General features: G+C 49.2%; 4 protein-coding genes across 4 annotated transcripts; all 4 read right to left on the bottom strand.

Moving 5' to 3' along the window:
• Positions 1-2995: 2995 nt before the first annotated feature.
• Positions 2996-12216, bottom strand: LOC34623123. The gene is made up of 21 exons (XM_026334315.1): positions 11994-12216; positions 11696-11902; positions 11440-11546; positions 10897-11137; positions 9835-10500; positions 9414-9483; positions 8818-9069; positions 8286-8703; positions 7860-8112; positions 7568-7676; positions 6806-7262; positions 6319-6467; positions 5936-6044; positions 5637-5707; positions 5276-5326; positions 4884-4958; positions 4502-4607; positions 4024-4230; positions 3748-3798; positions 3488-3595; positions 2996-3232 (listed from the first exon to the last, which is right to left on the bottom strand). Exons 1-21 carry the CDS (start codon positions 12214-12216, stop codon positions 2996-2998), a joined length of 4167 nt encoding a protein of 1388 aa, XP_026190100.1.
• Positions 12217-13869: 1653 nt separating this feature from the next.
• Positions 13870-14606, bottom strand: LOC113146563. The gene is made up of 3 exons (XM_026334313.1): positions 14382-14606; positions 14105-14175; positions 13870-13993 (listed from the first exon to the last, which is right to left on the bottom strand). Exons 1-3 carry the CDS (start codon positions 14604-14606, stop codon positions 13870-13872), a joined length of 420 nt encoding a protein of 139 aa, XP_026190098.1.
• A 2212-nt stretch (positions 14607-16818) lies between these two features.
• Positions 16819-19083, bottom strand: LOC34623122 (enoyl-CoA delta isomerase 3). Its single transcript, XM_026334312.1, has 7 exons — positions 18960-19083; positions 18738-18857; positions 18485-18543; positions 18227-18335; positions 17787-17912; positions 17425-17497; positions 16819-16927 (listed from the first exon to the last, which is right to left on the bottom strand). The coding sequence occupies exons 1-7, from the start codon at positions 19081-19083 to the stop codon at positions 16819-16821; spliced, it is 720 nt and encodes a 239-aa protein (XP_026190097.1).
• Positions 19084-21892: 2809 nt separating this feature from the next.
• Positions 21893-23113, bottom strand: LOC34623121 (V-type proton ATPase subunit C). The gene has a single exon (XM_022736254.2). It carries the CDS (start codon positions 23111-23113, stop codon positions 21893-21895), a length of 1221 nt encoding a protein of 406 aa, XP_022586674.1.
• Positions 23114-24353: the final 1240 nt, after the last annotated feature.

The raw sequence follows: 24353 nt of genomic DNA, 5'->3' as shown, positions 1-24353 counted from the left end.
AGGCCACTGCACAGCTCCCTCAGATACGAGGTCGACTTCACATTCAGTGACCATTGACCCCAGCAGTTCCTGACCATTAATGTGAAGTGTACTCGGGCAGGATTGACCCGTGACAGTCCTCTAACTATTTTTCTTCACTGTGCCGCAGCCTGCGTGGAGTCTTGCTATTTGCCTGATGCGCCATTTTTGTTCGCCAAAGAGCCTGCTTCCTCTAGGCCTAGTGCCGTGCTATGTGCTTGGGCTTTTTGCATGGGCGTGCCGTTCTGAATTATGCTACTCATTCATCCAGAGTAGACGTTGGTGCGCTGTTGATGGGCTGTGTGGGTGCGTGGTGCGTGGGAGGGCGAGCTCCCTCTGGCTTTCTTGTGGCTCACGTTGAACTGTAGGCTAGACTAGCTGGCACAGCCCCGACGTCCGTGAGTGCTAAATCAGCACTTGGCTCTTCTTTCTCATCAAAGATACAGGGACTATTGCCATTTGCTTCGAAGCCTTAATCAGTCAATCTTTTGCGAGACCCTCGCCGGTTGGGTGTTAAGTCGCTTAGTTGTTGCCTCTTCTGCAAACATCTGAAGTGATGCTTTGGGTAGGCGGGTAAAAAAAACACTAATAAGGCAGCTGTCCTTCGACGTTGCGGCTCCTGCAAACGATTGATTTCCGTTCCTTGGTATACTGATTTTTAGTGAGATTTTCTGTCTTTCTGCTTTGTCAATTGTCCCAAAGCTTGTTGCCGAGCTAATTACGGCTTTTACCGATGAGTCAGAGATTGTCTAAAGGCCCGAACCATAGTGTTCCCGGAATGATGACCATTTGCGCTGCATGAATATAGGCAGTGTTGAAGTTTTTCTGCTTCCAAGAGACATTTCCCGATGGAGCACTCGTTTTCCCTCATCTCAGGGTACGAAGAGAAATGCCTCCAACCAACTAACAAAACCCTCGACTACGTTCCCATCCTTACAACTGTCATTTTTGTCTGGTATGCACAGCCTTATCAATGTGTCCGTAAAGAGTGCATCGGCTAAGGAAAAATCCCTCCATTCTACCTGCTGTGAAGCTACTATTTTCATATCGGATTACAAGCCGGCCGTTGCTGCCTCAGCAGCAATTTAGGCCCCCTCAGCTTCCACCGCCCGAGAATTTTCCTCCCAACCTCTTGCCGGTGAAATCAGATCAGGAATACTTAAAGGCTTCGATCGAAAACAGATACCTGTTGAAGGAAATGATGGTACCCCACTGTATCCGCAGCTAGTGGTTGTGCAGTGAACAGCTGCATTGAACCATGCGGTGCTACTAACTGGAACCCTCGACAAAGTTCGTCAAATGAAGCCAATTGACTCCGAATTCAACGCGAAATTCAAAGAGACTAAATGCGTGCTTTGAGTAAAAGATACCCCACCAGTGTATGCATGCGCTCCTTACAGCAATCAACACGGGGAGAGAGGGACAGCTAGGGTACGTCTAGCTACCCGAGGAGAGAGGGACAGCTAGGGCACGTCTAGCTACACGAGCCTTCCAAGCATTCACAGCCAATTACACATAGCGTACTGCACGCTCACATGGATCATTGAGTCTTGTTGTAACGAGGTAGCACTAATGTGCAGCATATAAGACCTAAAAAGCTAAATCAACTATTCGACTCAGTGCTAAATCTCAATCTAAAATGATCATCGGAAGGGAAAGCGCCGAAGCGTGGCGGCAGGCTGTTTGAGCAATCCACATAGCCTACAAACGAAACAACTTGGTGCAAATGCAAGCCCACAACACCCAAGCCCATGCAAGTCCACAGCAACCAATATCCACGACAAACCACAAAAGTCATCGTTTTTGCCCCTTTGAACTATCTATACTAAAATAGAAGGGGAGATGGCACGTTAGGCTGGCACAGGGGCAGTGGGAGAGGTAATTCGCTAACAGTTTTACATGCACTACGGAAGGGTCCATGGCCTTGTGGGTCCAGCCTCTAAATGAGCCTGAGAAAAGAGCAAAAGATTACGTAGAGACACTGCTGATGCCTTATATCACTAAAATGACTGATCGCCACCTGTATTTACTCCAGTTCCCAGGAGAAGTGCCACCCCAGTAGAGCTGAAGTCCATCGGCGCGTTCAAAGCAGAAGCTATTTCGTGTTAAGGCGACTCAAGGGTCCTCGCGCCTGCTTATCTCCAGTATGACAGTGCTGAAGAAACCTCCTAATGGACCCCACTCCGAAGGTAAAATGTTTCCTGGTAGCTGTTTACCACGCATTTCAGGTGGCTGCACAACAGACCCGACGGAGGTATGACGGAGCAGGGCAGCAGCGGCTACATACACTTAGCCACAGACAAATACGATGAAGTGGCAAAAACCATTATGCAAAGATATCTTGATGGAAGCGCGCATGCAATGAAGTAGGCGCACGGCATCGAAATTGTACATGCAGGCAGAAAGATATAGGCTCAGATATGGACATCAATTGGTACAGAATTCCGTATGTGTAGACAAAGGCAGATGGATGCAATTGGAAAATGGCAGAGAAAATCAGAGTAGCAGGTTTATAAGGCTCTGCGGTTCGTTGATGTTGGGACTAGAGGTGTACTTTGTTGCTGGTGAAATCCATTTTGAGGACCGTGGAACCCCGCATACGGAAGCAAGCAATGCACGAAACGATAGCGAGAACAGCTGGCAATATATCATGCAAGAAAATAAATGGAGGCTACATCATATGCTCTTGAAGTAGGGTATCTGTCCAGCAAGAAAAGCAACACTCTCTGGGTGCTGCACAGTGCACTTACAGTACAGACAGCAAGATGCTAGACTGCAGGATTGCCTAATCCTCTGTATGCCTTCCGCTGTAAGATGCGATCCTAGCTCTTAAGGGGATACATATCTTATTGGTGTGACCCTTCTATGACGGGGGGCCGCCCTTTGGCGCATGTTCAACGAGCACATGGAGTTAAAGTCGAGAGTACGTAGGCATCTAGGCTCGCATACGTGCACATGTGGGGAAAGCCCCAGTTTGCTACGGCCTGAAACGCCCAAACGTGGCGAACTCTGCAACAAAGTTGGCAAGCTCATGTTTAAAGGCGTCTTCTCTTTTGTGGAAGTATTGCTGCTTAAAGCGGGGAAGGGGTCCCTGCTCTGATAAATTCTTGGGTAGAGCCTCTCGCACTGCCTCTAAAACAGCTGCCTGTAGCTCCTCGAGCCGTTGCTGCAGCGACTCCGCTGAGCATCCCCCAGTCCAGCTCCCCACACCTTGCTGCGTACGCACATTCACACAGTAAGACGGCCACATTTGCATGAAAGGGGATCTGTACGGCACGTAGCGATTTAACCAGAGCCTCGGAAGCGGCACAGAGGAAGGCTTAGAACCATCTCGAGCCAAACATACACACGCAGTGGGCATGAAATGCTAACAACGCACACAAACGCTTGCACATGGACACAAATATTAGCCAAACAGTTCGTGTGAGCTAAAAAAAGAGCTAAGTTTTTACTGGGGCCTGTAACATACAGCTGCAAAGTTCACGGCAAACGAGCGTAGCAGATGCCTGAGGGCGTAGGCTCTCACGCCGATGCAGAAGAGTGCAACAAAAAGACATGCACCCATTATATCCTGTTCCTGCAGCACACAATCATCCCGCAAAAACACATCACATATGTGTACACGTTGAGCTGTGCGTATATGTGCTCACCATCACTAAAGGGCATGACACGAAAAGACCAAGCTGAACATGAGCAGCGAGAACATTGTGAGAAGGGGCAGACGCCTACCGCAGCCGTCATCTGTTCGCTGGGCATCTTCTGCAATAACGCTGTGGCAAGCTGTGGCGCATTAAAATCAAGAGTATTAGTAAGTGTTGAATGAGTAGTGATCACTGCATATGAATCCTAGTCAGGTGACAATGCGTTCGTATTAATGCACACATTTGCATTTGCTTGGTATCAAGACGAACTTCAGACTGTTAAAATGTCGTCAACTGGGATTGGGCTATTTCATAGGGATTTACAGTTTTCTACATGCAAACCAGCTCGAAGCCCTATGATTACCTGCGCAAGGTGTACGTACACCTGTTGCAGCGAATCGGCCCCTGGCATCAGTTTAAACAGCCCCTCCGTCGCTTCCGCACTTTCGAGGTTTGGGCTGTACAGCCCTTGCTGTAGCTGTATGTCTGCTGCATGCATTGCAACTACATGAATCGCCTCCAACGCCGCGTTAGCCAAACGCGCCTGCCCAGAGAGGGCCCCCCGTTCGGCCTGCAAAAGTCCAGGACAAGAGATACATAGCCCAAAGCTTACGGTACAACCCTGTAGCCCTTACCACATGGAATTCGCTAAACGAGACAGGATCTCCATGGGATGCGATGCTTCTTACGAGCTCGGGGTAAAAATGGGACAGCCTCTTAGAATTTGAATTGAGAATGATCAGGGTACAAGGGCTAGGTCTCAATGGGGGGCGAGACCCACAGGGTGGGGCCTCAATTACAGTGATTTTAGGATAGGTTTCGCCGGGATATAGGGGACTAACCAGAGTCATCATGACATGCGTGTCCTCTGGTGTCATGTTCTGCAGGACGAGGGCCACATCGTCTTCCAGCAAAACCCCAACAACTGAAAGATACGAATTTAAAACCCTATAACGATGCATGCACACAAGCATATCCAAATATAAGAACGGATGCGTATATCCGTGCGCGCGCGTGTAGGTATGGAGGCAGACAGACTGATGCAAAAAACTGCCATTCGTATTGAGGAGAATACACAAGCACGTCTTACTTAAACAGCACGACCAGTAAATGCCGAAGCATCTCCTAGGACACCAACTAAGGACTTGCTATGCATGTGTCAGTTTGGGGCTTCATAACTATGTTCACAGGGTTCCCTATTGTACGAGGGTCTTTTGCGCGTACTTGGGCTGAGTGGGTGTTAAGGCTACACACAGCGGGCGTAGCGCCCTTAGGCACTCAATTAAGGACCCCGCCACCCTGCACACCCAAGCCGAAAATTTTGCAGCCCCCTATCCAAAAACGCAAGATATGAAGTCCAGAATCCTAGTTCCGCGGAAAAGGTACTGAAGTCATATGCAACCATATAAATATATATATATATGTATATATATACGCGTATGTACAGTATTCAATCTGCATTGTATGAGATGCAATTACACCTGGCATTGCACATAAACAGAAACCAGAAACTGAAAAATGGGAAGGCCAAATGACGACATTCAAGAGCCCCTGGCTATCCCCTTCCGCATTCTGCCCATCTTTCCGGGCGAATCCTGATAACTCTACCTGCTTACCACTTCGTACGCGCACTTCCCCTGTTCTCTCCAGCAAGTTGCCGTAGCAGTCTGAGGCAGGAGACAGGCAGGCTGATATGCATACAAACAAATGGACCCCCTAGCTGAGAGCTAGTCCTTAAACGCACATATATGCGATTCACGGGCCTTCGAAGCAAATGTTTCTCGAGCTCTCATTGATAGCAGGCAGGTTGTGACCCCACGGGTCAGGGGTAGACACATGAAATCAAGTCCCCCGAGACAAAATAAAGCACTTCTGTAGGTGCACGACATCTTCTGCTCAAAGACCAGCATCTACAAAATGTTTCTGGACGATACACTAAGAAGAGGACTGAACCGGCTAAGCGAGGAAGAGGCTTACTTGAAGATCTGTTCTCCATTTGTTATGGCCGCATCTTCCTCGTCAGGGCTCATCTGACGATCTAGTTTTGACTGTATCCCACACCACACGCCTTACCCCACACCTTCGTCTATACGCCACGCCATCAACGACCAGCATCCGGCAGTTTAAGCCCACTCGACGTGCATCAGAGATGCTAATGGAGTGAGTAGTTACACATCGGCACACCCCACAAAGGTAAGGGCTTGAAGGTCAAAGAAAATTTTAGGAGTTTCTACATGGCTTGGGATCTAAAACGAGGCCTTGATTTTGATGCGCACAGAAAAAGCAGCAAGCACCGTCGTGTACTCCGCCAAAAGCGCCTCCGCTTCTTCCTGGGTTAAACAGCCAGCTCCAGCGGCGGCCACGCGACGAGAAAACTTCAGTCCGCTGCAAAACAACCCTAAAATCCTAAATTTTCATATCAAAATCCACCCCATACTGCGCCCTCGCACCAATTTCATGCCATGCACCTGCTGAAACGACCAGGGACAGGGTTTGAAGCCTTGACATGAACGAAAAAGACAAGGGGAGGGCACATAGACACGAACAGCCACCACACAAACGAGACAGCAACGGGACTTTAGCAAACACTGGAAAGAGCAGAGACGCACGCAGATTAAGTAACCGTTGAAGACTTAGAAGGACGCCACAAGCAGCTTACTCCATGAGCGCCTCTGGGTTGGAAGCCGCAGCGCGAGTGACCGCAAAGGCACACCGCAGTGTGGGGCCCATCCACTGCAGCAGCCGCCGTGCGCCTTCTCTTCCGGCCCCTGATGCGAGGCCTCCCAGCATGCTCAGCACCCAGCGGATCTGTGGACAGCGCATGAAGAACAAGCAATCAGTAGAGGGCAGCCAGGCAGCTCGTGCGTGCTAGTGCAAAGGGCGGCTCGCCACAACCAAGCACAAAAAAATCACTACCAAAAAATCGGATAAAGACTACACACGGACTCCCCACACCACCCCGAGAAGCACTGGGGTTTGGGCTTGGGCCTTCACACGGACGCCTCGCAGATGGACTGTACGAGAGGAGACTGTGTATATCAGAGAAACCGAGATACGTCACTCTGAAGGAATCCTGAGAGAATCTGAGAAGCCTCCTACGGGAAGATCTGGGCAGACAAGTGTGCAGAGACGCCAAAGACCCCTACCGCTGGGATCGGCAGTGGTTGGCTCCCTTCTGCTATTGCTGCAGCTGCCTGCAGCACGCCAAGCCCGACGCTGCACCGCTGCAGCAAAGCGGCAGTGCGAGTTGTGGCAACTTCGTTACTCAGCATCGTCCCACTGCGGTGGTAGGGCTCCTGTGGCTGTTGTTGTTGCTGCTGCTGCTGGGCAACATGCCTCTTGGCGAGGCCCCACAACTGCTCTGATGGAGCAGCAGCCGCTGCAAAGGCTGCGAAGACGGAGGAGCAGCTCTTGCTGGACAGCTGCCTTAGCTTGACGCTGCTGTCGTTGCTCATGTTTCCTGCTGCTTCGTTGTTGGAGGGTGCTCCCGCTGCCGATGGCTGTAGCAACCCCGCACAGCAGCTGCAGCAACTGTCCAGCAGCGCCTGAAAGGCGGCAGACTCCCACAGGTATGCGCAGCAGGGATTATGGCTGTCAGCAAACCTGCAGGGGTACAACAGCAGCAATAGGATTACAGCGGGGGAATGTGTGGCTACCTAGTGGGGCAGGCCACTACATACACTCCTGCTTGCATGGAGTTACGCGACGTGTTGCCAGTCCTCGGCAAGCACAGTGTGATCACCCCCTCTATAACCGTGCTGTTTTCTCAATATCTGTGCAGACAGGGGGATCCGAGACGCTTGCTGCTGTACTTGCTCACAGAGGAGCTACTGACGGAGCTGCGAGAATAGGGAGAGGAGACAAAAATGTAGAAAGAGAGAGAGAGAGAAACGAAAAGAATAACTTACACGCGAAGGGTGCGGGCGCTAGCCAAACTGAGGGCTGGATGCTGAGGAGCAGCAAGGAGGCAGTCAGCAGAAAGCGAAACGCCTGCGTTCAAGACCTTCAGGCCACCCTCTGTAGCACAATAGCAGATGCACAACCGGAGACGTAAGATGAAAAGATTGAAAAACAGCGCTTATCTTACCTTTACATGGACACTTATGTTGAGAGACTGCAAACTACGCTTCGCTACACACGGAGACAATGCACGGGATGGGAGGCGCAAAGGCCAGGGTTTAGGGCGCTCGCTGTGCCGACCTGGTAGTAGGAGATCTGCTAGTAGGGGCTTGCCAAGCCTCTCTCTGAAGAGATAGGCCTTAGCCACAAGGCATACGACACCAAGTCCAACCTCCACCACTACGGGGGACGTCATCTGTTGGTGTGCCTGCACCAGGAATTGCTGCTGCTGATCTACTGCTGTGGCACCAGAGGCAGCAGCAGCTGCTGCTGTTTTTAAAGCAGCTGTTTCGAGATCGAGCGTTGAGAAGACAGCATCCAGCAGGCGAAGGAGCTGAGCGCACACCGCGAGACTCCGTGAGATGTGTTTGCAGTGTAAACACAGTAAGACACTTTGATAGGCACATGCATTTAAGAAGAGCCACGAGTTAGCAAGTCTACTGCAGCAACCAATGCAAAAACGGAGACGAAAGGAGAGAACACAAGAAGATAAAGCACATAGCTCACGTGTTCTTGTGCCGCCTCATCCTGTAGCAGCTGCTTGGGGGGGCCCAGGCGGTGGTTGGCGAGGGCCTCGGGGCCCTGATGGGCTACAATGAGCAGCTGGATGTACAGTAGAAGCCAGTGCTGCTCTTTATGCAGCTGCTGGAGCAGCGCAATTTGCGTTTGCACTTGCTGGTTGCCCCCAGACGCAATAGAAATTGCTGCTCCATCCCTCACCTGCTGCTGCTGTTGCCGCAACTGCAGCTGCTTCGCAGTGGCAGCAGCAAGGGCCTTAGCAGGGCAAGCAAGGGCGATCTGGGCCAGGGCTTTAAGAAACTCATGCAGCTGGGATCCCCCATGCAAAAGAAACAAAACTCCCTTCCTCTTAGCAGCGTCCCCGCCCTCACATTCGTCATCGCGCTGACTGCATGCATGCAGGCCCCTGAAACGCGCACCGATAAAACGGGAATTCTCAGTTTGTACGACAGGGTGCCTGCTGCTGAAAGCAGGCGTCGACGTGTATGGCTGAGGGTTTAATCATCAGGGTTTGACATACTTATGCACAAAGGCCTCGACGAGAAGACCGGAGGATTCGCGGAAGGCTTGCCACCAGATGGCATCAGTGAGCTTCATGGCTTGCTGCTGCTGCTGCATGTGCGGCGGCTCAGGCATTAGTTGGTTATCGGCAGCCAGTAGCAGACGAGACACCCACGAGCTCCATGCACGTACCAACAATGCCAAAGCCTCCGCTGCCAGAGATGCTCCTGGGGAGGAACCCGCCGCAACGTCAAGCAGCCCAAGTCCCAGCCTGTGGCAGCAGGAAACCGACTAAGAGACGAGCTACACACAAAAGACGGGAAGAACATGCGGAATTTATGACTAAAATAGAGGCACTTCACGGCAAGAGAAAGAGGCATAGACAAATTAGGTCTAGCAGATGCCTAGGGATTTAGGTCTGGCCAGGAAGAGCCGGGGAGAAGCAGGCATTGCATGCGAACGTCAGAAGAAAGCATATGCATGTGTCCACGCAGAAGAGACCATTTCATGACCCCCCGTTGGACGTTTTGGGGGTATGGTTCCTGCTACAGCTGCTACTCATGCTATACAATCTGCTGCACCCCTGTCCTTCCGGTTGCCGTTGCTGCTCGGTACCTGGCGAAAAGAGGCGAGACGCGGGATGACAAGTGATCAAAGAGAATTTCAGGAATGGCCTCCAGGCAGTCTGCAGAGAGCGATAAGCAGAGCGAAGAGGCACATATCTCCACAGAAGCAGTAAACACGGATGAGCAAGATGAGCAAGATGGGCAAGATAAGTAGTGACCATCAGGAGAAAGTTCACAAATACGTATAATACGCTGTACGCGCGCAGAGGACTCCACGGGAAGCCGCCCAGATGCCACGAGAGGAAAACCACAGAGAGAGTGCGTGAGTGCGATGCGATGCGCACACAGAGGGACTGCGTAAGGCGAAGGGGCAACAGACAAAGTCATCCGATTCTCCGAAAACTTGAAGAGGGCTGAAGGGTTGACATGGGGGTCTCTTGGGATGGACCTCAGGGGAGGAACAAACAAACCTGCAAGATTTGCAAGGGCTGCGCAAAGATCTTGAACCTCTTCTAGTTGCAGAATCTCAGCGGACACCCCATGAGTCTTTTGAGGAGTCTGAGAGCCCGCAGGGGCCCCTGGGAGCTGTTCACAAAATGCAGACGACTCCAAAAGATCTAGGAGGACCTGCATAAGCGGCACGTATACAAGCACTGTGATCCGCTGTTTCTTAGATCTTGCAACCGGCCCAGAATAGCTCTTCTTCAAGGGCAAGGGTGACGCAGGACAGGTGGCAGCGAAGGCAATTCCCTGTTCATCCGCCCCTTCCTTATCTCCTCCCAGCAGCGCATCCGCCATTGCAATGGGCCTAAATTTCGCAACGCGCTGCAGCACGTAACGAATTGTGGAGAAGAGCTCAGGTTCCTGTTCTTGGGACAGACGCAGCAACTTGTACAAGCGCAAAACTAGCACAAACAGCCCGTCCTGCTGCGGCAGGGGCTGCACAGCAGCTGTAACTCCGCCCGCATCAGCAGGATGACTTGCTGCCGCAGCTGCTGCTGATGCTGCAGCAGGGAAAAAGACTGGAATCCATTCAGCTGGAGGCGTCAGAGAGAGTTCGTCTACACTGGAGAGCCGTAGCAACAGATGGCCAAAACTCCAAGAACAGGCTACGTCCAATGCTGCTAAGATGGCAGCTGCAGGTGAACCACACAAAGCAGACACATGCACAAATATCATCGAAGGCATGCAGAGATGCCGCAAAACGCGTGCGTAGACACCGTAAAGAAAGCGCACAGGCAATTAAGACGAGCAGCACCACCCCTGGCGCTTGTTTGTGGAATACGCTGCGCTGTATTGCAGTACATCCTCAAAAACTCATCGGCACTACTAACACACTAAGGAAGCTGTCGATACACCCCAATTCAAGGAATTATGACTCAACTCAAAGAGGAAGGAAGCATTCCTCACACACCACGCTCATAATGCACACATCACCAATTGTAAGGACCCTTAACCCGCCGAGGCAGGGGACTTGCAACGATATCAGGACTTGCGATATCTCAGCGGCAATGATGCGGAGAACGCCTCACCGATCTCTCCGTTGCCTGACTGCTGGGGTTGTTGTTGGTCTAGAATATGCTGCAGCCGCTGCAACACGAACTGCACCAACGGCAACAAAAGCTGCTGCTGGAAAGAACGGCAGCAAGCTGCGTGCTGCTGCAGCGTAAGATGCATGCCGTGCTGCTGCTGTTGCTGCATCTCCTGCGCTACATCCGTCAACAGCGACAGCCAGAACAGGGGAATTGGTTCCATGGGGCCCTTGGCGGAAGCCTGCAGACGCAGCAGCGGCAGCAGGGGCGGCAACAGCCTTAGTGGCAGCAGTGAGAGCAAGAAAGGTACTGAGGTGGGATACATTCAGTGCAGCAAAAGTCCTCTGTTATCACAAACACACCCGATCTACCCGCCCTCATGCACATATACACCCCTCGATCGGTCCCCTTAGAGTCCGCTGGAACAGAACTACAGGTATGTACAAACAAGCGTATGAAAGAGCATGCAGCCCGAAATAAAAGCCGAGTTTTTCGAGAAATGTACATCTGCATATGGGACGCTTGCCCTCACAGGCAGCTCACGTTGCTAAGGATTTCCTTCATCGCTGAGAGGAAGGCAGAGGCGTCCGTTGCGATGCCCTTCTTGGCCAAACAGCAAAAGGAATGAGTCAGCTGACGCTCCCCACTCCCTAGATAGGCGACAGCAGCGGCACACCCACAATACCAGCAATGAATGCCACCATCAACAGAAGTAGCAGAGCAGCTGCAATCAGGAGGCACACTTGATTGCGTCATTTAGGGGGATTGCGGATTGAAAAAGGTGTTCTAATCGTAGTACCCTTCATGCCTGCCACTGCTCTCTGTTGCAGCAGCGCCACTACGCTGGCCATCAACTGCTGCATGCGCGACACATACTGCGCCAGGGACGCAGCAGACGCCGCGGCAGCATTTGCTGCTGCTCCTGCTGCTTCTCCTGCTGCTGCAGCGGCAAGACGCTTTTTCGATGCTGCTGCCGCCGCAAGGCGCGCATTCCAGTGCCATAATGCTGCAGGAAACAGAGGAGACAAACAAGAGGTCTCTAAATCGCATATCCCCTTTCCCGCAACCCTCCCACGCCGCAACACTCTACAGCGTACCTCCGCTGCGGAGGAGCACAGCAGCAACAGTGGCCGTTGACGGGTCATTGGTGGCTTCAAAGATGGCGAGGCACAACTCTCCACAGTCTTCCCTCTGCTGCTGCAGTCTTTGAAGTAGCTGCTGTGCCTGCTCTCTAGTGCTGCTGTTGCTGCTCTGTAAAGCGGCGACAACAGCTTCGAACTCTGCGACTGTAGGCAGAGGAGGAACCCCAGAAGGTTCCATCACGCCTACGCCTAAACCGTAAGGATTTGGAAGCAGCTCTAAGCGTCGCCTTCGCACGGGCCAGCGACTGGGTAGGCAGATCCAGCCGAAGAGGGGAAAGATACCAGCCTCAGTTGAGTATAGCAGATGAGCTCTTTACTATGCTCCAAATTCAGCTATTGAGAGATGTGCAGGCTTCTTGCATCAGCAACAACGCAGCCGCGACGGTCGTGTGCGCTGGGGGATCCCTAAGGAAACAGGGGTCTCTCTGTGTCGCTTTGTGTTAGCGACTGTGGCAGAGGCTGGAAGACCTCTTGATCAGAGGATATATGGAGGATTCAAGTCACTGTGCCACGTTGCTCAGAGGCCCGCATGACTGAAGTAGCAGCACGAGCGCCTTTGGGGCTGGTAGCTGCAAGAAAGCAGACCTAATGGCATGCATTTTCCCCTTTACCACAAAATAGAGTGTACAAAATAGGATAACTGTATCTAGATAGTCCAAAGTTGCATTGCAGCATAAGGATGAAGTAAGAAGAAACGAAAAATAGGGCTGAAATGATGACCATTCGGAAGTCCATTACAGACCAATCGTACACAGAGCCTAGCAATACACAAAAACCGAAAGTAGAACCCACCAAAGGCCTCCTATTGAACAAAAACTACTACAGAAATACGATCCCACTCTGTGCTTTGCAGCCAGAAGCGGTCTTCCATGAAGAAACGATCTATCTCGACAGTCAGCTCCCATGTAATCGTTTTACAAAATACGGTCTGATCACTGCCATAGGAGCACCTAGCTGCCTTTTCTGCCCCATCTAGCCAATATAGGCTCACTAGCTGCCAGAAGGAGTCGTACTAAGAGATCATGATCCTTTTGGGCGATAGGGTAGGGGCTAGGTAGTGCATTTCCCTTCAAGGATGCAAAGGGCATGAGTCTGCATATGAATAAGGTACGGTACAGCTGTAGTGCTCTATATTTTCTGGAAGAATAAGCAGTTTACAGAAATGGAGAGGGCCCATTCTATGTTCCTGTCCACGGCTGCTCAGATTTCAGGTTTTGTCATCCAGCAGGACTTCCTTCTTTGTAGTGCGCCTCACAAGATATGTGGTACTGGTGAACGCATATATGCATGCATCACCGCTGAACAAAGCACAGTTAACCAATTTAAAAAGTAGCTGACGCAACAGGTAGCATGAATTTGTGGCTGCGCTAACCCTCCTGGGATGTCATGTGCGTAGCTGACTGTCCTTCACTTTGAAAGTTCGCTTCTTCTGCCCAAAACGGCATTACCTGGAACTCACTCAGTAAGAGGGCGCCGCCAGTGCACAGACGTTGCGGTTGGAGTGTTTTGGCAGTGCTGAGGCGTAAAGGTGATTGGTATTGGGTGTGGATGCTTCAAAGGGGCAAGCAAGCACCGTTACAGACGGCTCTAATAATGACATGTGCACGCGATTTTGTGATATAATATATACGCCACATTTTCGTTTGCTGTGATCTTATATGCTTCCTGGAAAGAATTTTGATGGATAAACGCAATTAAAGTTCTATCTTCAAGAGGCACTCTCCTGACCTGTAGGCAGCCGCCAAAGGGGAGCTCCCTTCAGATTTGCACAAAAAACTAAGCCTGTTATAGGGTGGCCTCCGGGTCCCACGTCAGTTGTTGATATGAGCACTTAACGTCTCGGAAAACCGTCCCTAAGTGTGACTGAAGGCCCTGTGCCTTTTACAAACGATCCCGCACGACCGCATGGGCCTTCTCTACCGCCGAAAAGGGCCCCAATGTCGTCCATGGAAACTCTGCGCTGAGAAGCGACCAGGGGGCTTGAGTGTCAACTTTGGAATCCCCAATTTCTTTAGGAAACTCCAATACCCTCTTCACTTGACCCGCCCATAACTAAGGCCCTTTACTGTGTGTCCTCGTCTTCTATGTTCAGAGGGACCCTGGGCCTTCGCGGAAGATTGAGATCTGCTCTGCGGGCCTTATAGAAAATTTCTGTCAGACGGTTGTTCTGAGCATCCACCTGAGCAAGCACAACAAAGAATCGACGCGAGATGCATGTCACGTGCTTATGCAGCGCTAGTGGGTTGAGGGGCGTGAGCAGCTTGCTGATCTTAACACATAGGGACAGCGCTTTTTTCTGCCTTCCGTCTCACGCTCCCGTATCGTATACTATCCCCTGTTTACCTGGGCCTGTGCTGTGGCGTGCGGATTTTTGGTAGCAAGTTGCTGGTAATATTCTTTAAGCCTTTCGTTGTTTTGCTCGAATGTTTTTAGGAAGAAGATCGTGAGAAAACAACCAACACCCAGGCAAGCCCACGAGAGGATCCTCGTTTGGGCTCGTGATCTATTGGGGAAAAACCGATAATTGGGATGTGAAGAATCCTCCCTCCGATAACGATCGAACCCCATCGCAGCAACAAGCAACCGGAGCGTGGATACCCTGACAGGAGGGGAAAGATGCTCTGTGAGTAGCACAAGACGTAATAAAGCTAGCGAGAAAATAGGATACGAAAGAGGGAAAACGCGACAAAGCAACTAACTGTTTAAGGAATGAAAGAAGGAAGGAGGAGATGAAGCCGCCAGTTCCCTTCCGCTTCTCTCCCGTCCGGGTATACGGTCAAGGCAAAGGGTAAGGGCCAAAAATGAATTGGGCACAATCGCGAAAGATAAATGTGTGCTATGAGAGCAATACAGTGGAGTAAAACAATAGAGAGGAACGCATAGGGAAAGAAATAGGAAGCGCAGATACACACAGGATGCAGGCACTGCGTGAAGATTAGAGCACAGTGCGAAGTGCAACGATTTTAGCTGAAGGAAGCTGCTCTTGTAATGAACTCTGGCACCATTACCAAAACAAGAGAGTTGCCCATCAGGGAGAAAAAGAAGAACAAAGGGAAAAGAAGAGCTGGTTGAGGGCAAAGCACGAAGACATGTGAGAAAAATGATCCAGCACGACAACGGGAAGAGAAGAAAGCCGACAAAGAGAATGAGGTGGCATAACTTTTTTCCTTTCGCTGAGGAATGAAACACACAAGCGCAGATTTGTGTACAGGAAGCTTGTTCTGCGTAAGGCGTACGAGGAGGGGGCCCCTGTGTACAGGAAAAGCAGGAACAGGCGAGAAACAAAGGCCTCGTAAATACAATTAGATAATCTATTAAGTTTCATATAAAATTCACCTCTTTTCCTTAGCTTGGCCTAGACTAGGGATAAACGTGATACATGAAACAAAAGAAGCCTACACTTCAGCACCTGGGGCTGCATGTGACGTGTGCTGGAGCACTTAATGGGCAAGCTACGGATAGAGTGAGTGTTATTCTCTTTCATTGGTGCAAGTACTAAGAATATCTATTAGTTATGGAGACTGAGGGTTTGTGTCGATCCCTTCGTGTCCTGGACTTCGTTTCCTCTACACATCGCTAGAACAAACTTGCGTGCTTGAATTGATAGATTTGTTTATACCCATATCGAATGGATTAACCTTTTGCTTCGATTTATAGTAGTAGGCGTGCGTTAGTCATGAAACGGAATAAGGGGAACCACCAAGCAACGCGAGTTTCCGTTATTCTTTGAATAATATGTTTTATTTCTCTTTGTCACTTGCCTTGCAACGGCACAAGCTGTGTCACAAGGCAGGTCTTTATTCACTCAGGACCCCCTCCAATGCGGCTTGCGCTGAAATACATTAGCAAAACAATTTTCACATCTGGGTTATGCAGCATCTCTCAACTTGGACTTCGTTTGCTCACAGTGAAACAGGAAGGGAACTGTTCCAACTCAGTCCCTGCCAGCATATGATTTGGTTCCATATGATTTTGTTGTACCCTGATATACATGTAGAAGCTGATCTGTACACGCTTTTGATGCAGCTTCTCAACATGGCAGGCTGGGAAACCTGTGACCGGACGTACTGTCTCTGCAGCCCCAATCCCCGAAGCATGTAGACTAATGCAGGAGCCCCACAAACAAGACTAAGCACCTTACGCGATATGGTCTTAGATCACCACACTTTGTCGATTGTTCAAGCTTACTGCGATTGAAACAGCCGGACTACGTATCATGGTCTTTGTTTTTCATACTGTCCGTTGGTTATCAAAAGTTGAGCTTGTTGCATTTGTAGATGTTTCGATGCATGTATGCAAAGATCAAACACATAAGAACGTCCACGCAGTTTTCGGAGGTGCTGAAACATTGGAAATCCAGTATGTGCCTAGAGAGATTCTCAAGTACTTTCGTACACATTCAATTATTGGCTTGTGGCCTTGTATCTATATTCTAAAAGTTTTGAATATTTAGTGGTGTGAAAGACGAAATTTTGTGATCAGCAGTCCTCAGAAAAAACCGGACCGCAGCCAGAATGTCTCATGAGAAGCAACTGCACGAGCTTACACGGGTTAAGGCCTCCTATAAGGTCAAGTTGGTCACTGAATTTCCCCTAGCTCCACTGGCACACCGTCAGCTTTTTAAGCAGCCGCTTCAGAGTGTACTTATACCTGAGTACTTGATGGAGTATACAAGCAAATGAGAAGGTATGACACTTGATTTGTAAGGGTGGCGGAGCTTGCAAGTACTCATAACTGCAATTCTAAATGTGATTAAACCACAAAAAGTAGTGCTTCTCTTTTACATTTTTGAGAGATTCTTAATTTGGATGGTCAACTGCTGGGTGGCACTGCCGAGTCCAGAGGAAAGGAGACGAATCTCCTCCCCATACATTTCTTCCTTCAAACCCCTGGGGAAGAACATATGCAGACAAAACTCAAGCACTCGGCGACATAAAAAGGATTTCGCCAGGACTAAATTTAAATGGGAAAAAAACATGAGCCTTAAGCAGCAACGAACAAACGGAAATCATTATCAAATAGCGAAGTTAGTTAAAAGCAGCTGCAGTGAAGAAATCACGATGCAAAGTGAAAATGAACCAGAAAACGGGGGAAGGGTCGAAGAACAGATGCGGCTTCTAATCGGTTTCAAAATCTGCTACTTAATGTGCCATTAGAAGAAACACAAAGCTCTATTAGCCTATAGGTGAGCAATGCTGAACGGCAAGGGCCTTCACATGCCAAAGATTTTTTATCGTTTCTCTCTCTAGGTAATTTTGCTCCTGCCCTCTCCTCTGCCTCTTCTCGACACGTATTCCAATGCCTCAAGCTGCGTAATCAGTCTCATTACCTTTGAGAATACTTAACAATTTGTTACTAATTATCTGTAGGCTTGAATACAACTTACCGATAAATTGCTTTCGTCGCTCCCTTTGGAGCCGCCTTCCGAGCAAGGGCCTGCGCCTGTGCCAACACTTCCCCTGGGTAGGCACCAGCAAAGCACGCATAGCCTAAATCTTGAGCCTTCAGCTCTGATTCAGTAACGCCAGCCTCTGTGCGTAAGAGCTAGTTAGCTGTAAGCCCGTAAGTTCTGTAGTCTGGATTTGTCGACAATTCATCACATGCTGCTCAATCAGTCGCGAATTCAGGCAGCTAAGGGTGGGGGCTTTTTTAAGTGTAGAAGGATTTTTTCAGACGTGAAAGTAATAGTGCTTTCCTCGAAAGGATTAGTGTTTAGGGAGCAGGAAAGCGATCAGGGTGAAGTGGTACCTGGGTCACAGGTCAGATCAACAATGCGGTTTCTTAGGCATTCTTCTCCTCCCCACCTTTTCGCACCTAAAATGGTGGGAGTCCATAAACTCCTGTCCAATTTGCTCTTCGCCACCGCGCACATTCCTATGCATAACAGCATACGGGAGGTCTCTCGCATTCCATGAAAGTTGCAAGGACCGTCTGCTGTTCCTGCTATCCCTTCTTTCCCTGCCTAGATCACCAGTCCAGGATGTTATACTAAAAGTTCTTATCTGCCAAATATCGGCGTATACGTCTTCCTCTCGATGTCCGTGCTGCGCGCGTGCCTGTTGCCAGCGTCCTCGCTGCTGCTTAAACAGCTTCTGTCGCTGCCCGCTGCTGATATACCCGTACAGCCAAGACTTCTCTAAAGTCTAAGTGAAAGAGTAAGTAAAAAGGCTTTTTTGAAGGGAAGTTACCTGGTGTTAGGGGTAGTCCAATATCCACTTCATTCATACACAGGAAGCCCCTGCTTTTGCTCATGACTCTAAAATCGCACACCAGTGCAATCATTGCGCCTCCTCCAAACTGCGCCACAATCACAAATGGCAGAATCATAGGAAAAGTTATGGGTAAAGAGCGTTCCCCTCGAATCATAGGAAGAGGAACAACAAACATGCATGGCTCTTACACCGAGGATGCAGATAGATATAAGGCTATGCTGTGAAAGAACATACCGCATGGCCGTTTACAGCCGCAACAACCGGAACAGGAAAGGACAGTAAGCGGCTGAGGACTGGCACACAAATAGAACAAAAGCAAGGCATTGAATTGGCAGGTGTGAGCAGTGTAAATTTAGGTACAATAGTCTGCTACTCTGCGTTATGCAGATTTATTTGCAGTACTTGTGCTGTGTATTGATGTCTGTGATACTGGCTACATACTTCATGGGATTCAGATTATAGTTTGTGGTTTCTGTGCGCTTTTTACGTCTTTGAAATGACCCAATGAGCTCCTTCGGCTTGGCCATCAGCATGTCGATGTTTAATCCATTGCTAAAAAACTTCCCGTCTCCACCCAATACGCATGCAGTGGGTCCCTCTGTTGCCTCTGGAAATAGCAAGAGAAATTTCTTAGCAGGGAAAATAATAGTTTTGCATGTTTGCGTTCAACTGGATCTATCTTGCTGAGCACATGTCTGCGATTGCCCACCAATCTTTTCAAGGAGTTCGTGCATTCTTTCAATATACTCGAAGTCAATTCTATTTTCCGAATTCCCTAAATGAATTGTAAAGACCCCTTCCTTTGAGGGACCGAGTAGCTTGGGGTAATCCATTTGATTCCTGCCCGAGTCGCAAAGACCGAAAACAGGGGAGCCAAAAGTGAAGAAAATTGCTCCGTGGAGTGATTTATCGTTCAAGACAGCAGATATAATGCAATTAGCTACTCGTTTCATGACGTCTTCTGCTAATGCTATCGGTAGAGATGCCCACCAACACGTGGTATGCAATTACCGTTGGCTGGTCAGTAAAAACCCTGACCCGAGAGCCACTGCATCCTTCGCTCGCGACGAAAAACGCTTGAAAAGGTTAGGCAAATGCAACGAAATCTGTGCCAGATTTACTAGAAACGATATTTGCAATGGATTTAGACTCTTTTTGTTTTATTGCGGGGAATCAATGCCCCAAGGGTCGTCCAGGCCCAGCATTTTCCAACTTTGCAGCTGGACTTGTAACTTTTGGGGGGAGGGAGGAAACAAATTATTATACCCGCCTGCTGAAGACTGCCGCTACCTGAGCTTAGAATCAGCATTGACCTGAAATATTTCTACAAGAATCCTTCAGAGTCTGAGGGTGTTGCAATATTTTGTCAATGCCCTAATGGAATGGCATGACGCACGGGAGGCGATGTGCGAAAAGTTCAATTCATCCTCTCGTGGGCGATTTCAGGGCCAAATGATCAGCTAGCAGAAAACGGGGCATTTCCTGTATAATTATTTCCTAAGTCTGCTAAAGTTTCACGTCCTGCTGGTTGGCTTAATCGATTGCTTTTCTACAACACAGGCAAGCAACCGAAATTAAGGAGTGATCTCAGTCCGCTCGTGATCTCGAAAACAGTGCAATTTTTCTGTTTCTCGTTCCTTGCGACAACTCTTTGAAGATGGTAGTTTCGGTAAGCTCCCTAACGCAACAACGTGGTTGCCCTTCTCCATCGAGTTTCGCCTGTGTACTTGTGTATCTGCACCTAGCCACAAGCTCGTTAATGCTAGCACACTAAGAGTCGTAGAACCGCAGAGGAAAGTGGCACTTTCAGCAATTATATAGACTTGCTATGTTCATACATTGCAAAAAAAGAAACAGTCAGTCAGATTGCTCAACTAGAGCTACTTCGTCAGCGTGCCTGAATCTACCGTCACTTTTAAATCTCTAATTCCTTGTTTCGATATGCTTCGTTTTTCTGATGTCACTGTAACCCAAGTCTCGGTACTCGCTATAATGTCTCACTTGCCCGATTTTTCGGACCCAAAAGCCTTTTCCTGTTTTTCTATCTGCCTCGATACCTCCAAAAAGCATGATGTGAAAGGTTTATATGCGGACTACCGGCATAAAGCCCTCTTAAATGTATCTTATCTCACATCCATAGTTCATCCTTCTACATGGGTCTCTGCAGTCACTAAGAAGGCAAAATTAAAAAGATTCTCGATTTTGGTAAATGGGCCCGTCCATATTGAAAAATTACCTGGCAAGGGATGCTATCTTTCGGACGACTATCTGAAGAAGCTGTGTACTACAGCAATGCATCATCCTCCACATATTAACGAAATTTGAGGTTTGTGTAATCCTCTAACATACCTTTGTACAGGATGCGATACATACATTCACTGACACATGATAATAAGCCAATCGGTTGTGGTGCATGGACACCTTCCAACCGCGTTAATGCTCACCATGTTTGTGGCTTCTCATTTAGAGTGCATTCCAAAAAATAAATGGAAATTGACGCGGCTATAATATAAACAGGAGAGTGCAGTCAGCAGATGCAAAAGCATAGCACTTTGTTCTATATACCTGCCAACGTACTGGTATCAACTACAGACGCCGTTAGCAAAGCGCCATTCAATTCGCTTGAGCTGCTTGTCTTCATACCCGCCACTCCCCGTTATATTGCAGCTTTGTTTGTAAAAAGAAACGCTAGTTTTGTACTGCTTGCCCGGTGGGGTCTGTAGAGCTCCAACGCCCTTTCAATACCTGCTGCACTAGGGCGTCATCTTCTGTGCAAAATTGAGTACAACAGGACAAGTAAAGACCCGGCGCATATAAAAAAATGTAAATGCCCGTCTCCATAGTAGCTCGTCTCTGCTTGCGTGATCTTGCCTTCATACTTACTTCTGCGTTTGCATACGCACATGTGTCTGTGCAGCTATTAAAAGCTTTATTATTCTGTTATTCGTAGGTATTGTAACCCCAGTGCCAGTGTCACATAGTATATGTCTTACCACCTTTGCCCCTTTAGTGTAACGCTTCAGTCTCTTCTGCGTTACTCTCCTTTCACCTAGCTGTACAGCTGCTCGTGCCTGCTCGCGGCTTCATATCTATACCCTTGCATCTGTCGAGTTCTGCTTGTTCCCCTGCTTCTGTCTCAGTATCGGTCTCTAAGTTGCTGTCCCCTTTTGACCGTTCGGCTTAGGTTGCTGTCGTGGCAAAATCGCTGGTCATCTTTAGAACTTAATAGATGAAACTCGTTGGTCTGTTACTTGTACATCAGGCGATGGCGCGAGCTGGAACTCCAACAAAAATCACCAAAGCCTCCAAAATTTAGGGCCTTGGTTTCTGGGTGTTAAAGGCTAGTGGTCAGGGCATATGGACGCTACAGGAAGCTGGATAAATCCCGTTCAACAACTGTTGCGTCTGATAACAACCCAACCCGCCCACGTCCGAACGAAATAAAAACTGTCCTTCTTGCGCCCCCCTCTCCTTTCTCTTAATATTTTGCCTGGTCGTCCTTGGCAGAATATCTTTGCGTCTTCCTCTCAGGGAATTCAGTCTGCAACTCAAGCGTATCTTGCTTTTCCTCTTCCGCACTTCTCTAATACCTTTCGCCGCGTACTATTCTAGTCCCGTTTGCGTACACAGGTACTTGCTCGTTTAGCTGCCGAACGGCTGCAAGTGCAACAGGACGTAAGGGAAAAACTCCTCCCCCTCCCCAGTATCAGCTCCATCTTTACCATAAAATCGGTTGCCAAAGAGACCGGAGGGGGCAACAAGCGAGTCGAGTTCTTTGAAGATCTTCTTCTCTTTGCTCTCAGAAAGAGGCCTCAAGAATAAAGACACAAAATTTGGCGGAACTCCAAACCGAAGCACAGCCTCACAGAAGATGCGCATGGCCTTGAGGTGCACCCACGCTACAAAAATGTCTGAAAATGCAGCAAAACAGACCCGGCCCAAAAACGCCTCGTGTTTTGTTTGCTCGGCCATCATCTTGGTCCTGTTTTCCGACACTTCCTTGTACATTCCCTCGCTGTACGTAAACTCCCTGACCGTAAACTTCTTTTCCGCTGCCGCTTTTCTGAATTCGGCGAGGCCCTTCTTAAACAAAACCACGCGCCAGAGAGAAGCACCGTCTTTGTCTGGGGGTACACCGAATCTTTTTGCCGACCTCGGCACTACAAAGGCATGGAGCTTTTCGTAAGACCGCAAGAACTCCTCCTCTGCCTCTTTAGTGACACACATTATGGCAGTGGTTAGATGTTCTGTTTCCACGAAGTCATCCGGCTGCACAACTGCGGGTGTTAGCAGATCAAACAACTCGCGGTGCGCATAGGAAGTAATTTCCCTCTTTCCGGAGGCAGCGGCAATTTGCTGCTTGACTTCGTGCCAAACAGAGACTTTAGCCCGCACCTCTTCGTCTATTTTTGTCACAGACTGCACGATTGCTTCTAAGTTCTCCCTCACCGCTCTGGCCTTTGGAAATTTGGATTCGTCCCAAGTAAATCGCCTGATGTACTGCTCAACCGACAAAGAATGACGCTGCCACATAACCTTGAATTGGGTTTCTGGATCTATTTCTAACGCCTGGCGCTCCACCCTCCTCAGCACTGCCTCCACCACCGCATCTTGCTTCTGCAGGCCATCTACTGCTCTGATGAGATCGTCAAAAGAACCAAACTTGAGTCCCATCGGCACATCGAACAGCCCGACCTCGTCGCACAGCGGTGCACGGGGAGAAAGTAAGGTGTTTCTCACACCGGAATGGATTGATTCGCTTGTCTGGTTGTCTTGCAATACGCTTGCCACTAACCAGAATGGCGGGTACTGTGGGCGTCGCCCATTCTTCCCCCCTGAGGAATCCCCCCCAACAAACACCATTTCTCATAGAGCTGGTATTGCAGCAGCCTAATGACTTTACAGCAAAAAGGTGAATGGGAGAAGCATGCACGACGATTTTCGATTGCAAAAAGCATGCACCAGGGACGGTTACGGAAGCTAGCGAACAAGGATAAAAGAGGTCGAAGAAGCAATGGTCTTCTAGATGCGCTTGCTTCAACGTTCTTCCTTGTTCAGAAGAATGCTGAGGGGACTACAAAGTCAGAACCCTAATCCAAATCCCTAAAGTGTCACCCCTGAACCCTGATGCCCCCATGGGGAATACAGGGATCTTGGGGGGTTCTTCTACGTAACCCAGCAGCTCGAAAGTGGCCTTAGGGACCAGCAAAAGGGAGTAAATACCCTAAGATGCATGTGGCATACATATGAAGAGTGCCAGCTTGTGCATGCTCGGCCGCTTCCGTAGCAGCAGCCGCAAGAAAGCTTGGATGCGGACGAGAGAATGAATACCCAGTGTGTGCGCTTTGGCCACTTCCCTTTAAAAGTTTCTAAAATATAAATTCACTGGGTGAAATTTTAGGGACGTTTGCCCCTGGGAAATGTGCGCACTGCGATCTCCATACCCCTGCGGGATAACAGGGAGCTCAAATGATCACCAGGTCTAGTGACACTTTCCACTTTTCTGGCGACTTTGCCCAGCATTAATCTAAGCGAATATATGTCCCTACTACTGATGTGATACGTTGTGCGCTTTAAGGCCCTAATTAGTTTCTGTCAGGCGGAATTCTGAGAAGAAGCTGCTCAGGACTGAGCACGTCCGTGGCGGGCTTAGCTACACTGCAACACTTTCTACTGTAGTAGCTGTGCTTAACCAAGAATTAGCAAAGAATTCATTCATTGGCTTGTGTGCTCATATATATTTTATTTACTGGGGAGCGCAGTTAGCTGGGTACAAGGAGAGGCATGCTGTGTGCGTGTGCGCTCAGTGTGATCTCCCAGTACCTGTGTGAATGCTCAGAGAGCTCAGAGGGTGCAGCTACGCGCAGCCTAGCGAACTCGCTCCCCTAATGTCGAAAATACAAGAGTGCGCTTGCAGGGGAAGGTGGCAGTTTTTCACACTCACTGGCACTCTATTCAGTTTGTACTGGGTCAGGAGTGAAGTGGCCTCCCACAGAGATCTTAAATAAAGCATTCCGACGTCAGTTGTAACGCTTTTCCAGCACTATCCTTACAGGGAGACCCAAGGTCCCAATACCTTGCCAAAGCTCAAAAACCAGTTATT

Source organism: Cyclospora cayetanensis, unplaced genomic scaffold, assembly GCF_002999335.1.
Source record: "Cyclospora cayetanensis isolate NF1_C8 unplaced genomic scaffold, CcayRef3 CcayRef3_contig_4, whole genome shotgun sequence".
Taxonomy (NCBI): domain Eukaryota; phylum Apicomplexa; class Conoidasida; order Eucoccidiorida; family Eimeriidae; genus Cyclospora; species Cyclospora cayetanensis.
Note: the sequence above shows the minus strand (reverse complement) of the source record. Positions and strands in the feature narration are given on the sequence as shown.

Excerpts from the sequence above, each read along its gene's own strand:
- LOC34623122 (XM_026334312.1), bottom strand. The coding sequence starts at position 19,083 with ATGGATTACCCCAAGCTACTCGGTCCCTCAAAGGAAGGGGTCTTTACA. Across the intron at positions 17,913-18,226 it reads TGGACTACCCCTAACACCAG|GAATGTGCGCGGTGGCGAAG; the intron begins GTAACTTCCCTT and ends TGTTATGCATAG. Across the intron at positions 16,928-17,424 it reads GCGACGAAAGCAATTTATCG|GGGTTTGAAGGAAGAAATGT; the intron begins GTAAGTTGTATT and ends GTTCTTCCCCAG.
- LOC34623123 (XM_026334315.1), bottom strand. The coding sequence starts at position 12,216 with ATGGAACCTTCTGGGGTTCCTCCTCTGCCTACAGTCGCAGAGTTCGAA. Across the intron at positions 9,070-9,413 it reads GTCTCGCCTCTTTTCGCCAG|GCTGGGACTTGGGCTGCTTG; the intron begins GTACCGAGCAGC and ends CTGCTGCCACAG. Across the intron at positions 3,233-3,487 it reads TTGCCGTGAACTTTGCAGCT|CAAGGTGTGGGGAGCTGGAC; the intron begins GTATGTTACAGG and ends GTGCGTACGCAG.
- LOC113146563 (XM_026334313.1), bottom strand. The coding sequence starts at position 14,606 with ATGGGGTTCGATCGTTATCGGAGGGAGGATTCTTCACATCCCAATTAT. Across the intron at positions 14,176-14,381 it reads ACGCCACAGCACAGGCCCAG|GCCCGCAGAGCAGATCTCAA; the intron begins GTAAACAGGGGA and ends ATTTTCTATAAG. Across the intron at positions 13,994-14,104 it reads ATAGAAGACGAGGACACACA|AGTTTCCATGGACGACATTG; the intron begins GTAAAGGGCCTT and ends TTCTCAGCGCAG.
- LOC34623121 (XM_022736254.2), bottom strand. The coding sequence starts at position 23,113 with ATGGTGTTTGTTGGGGGGGATTCCTCAGGGGGGAAGAATGGGCGACGC.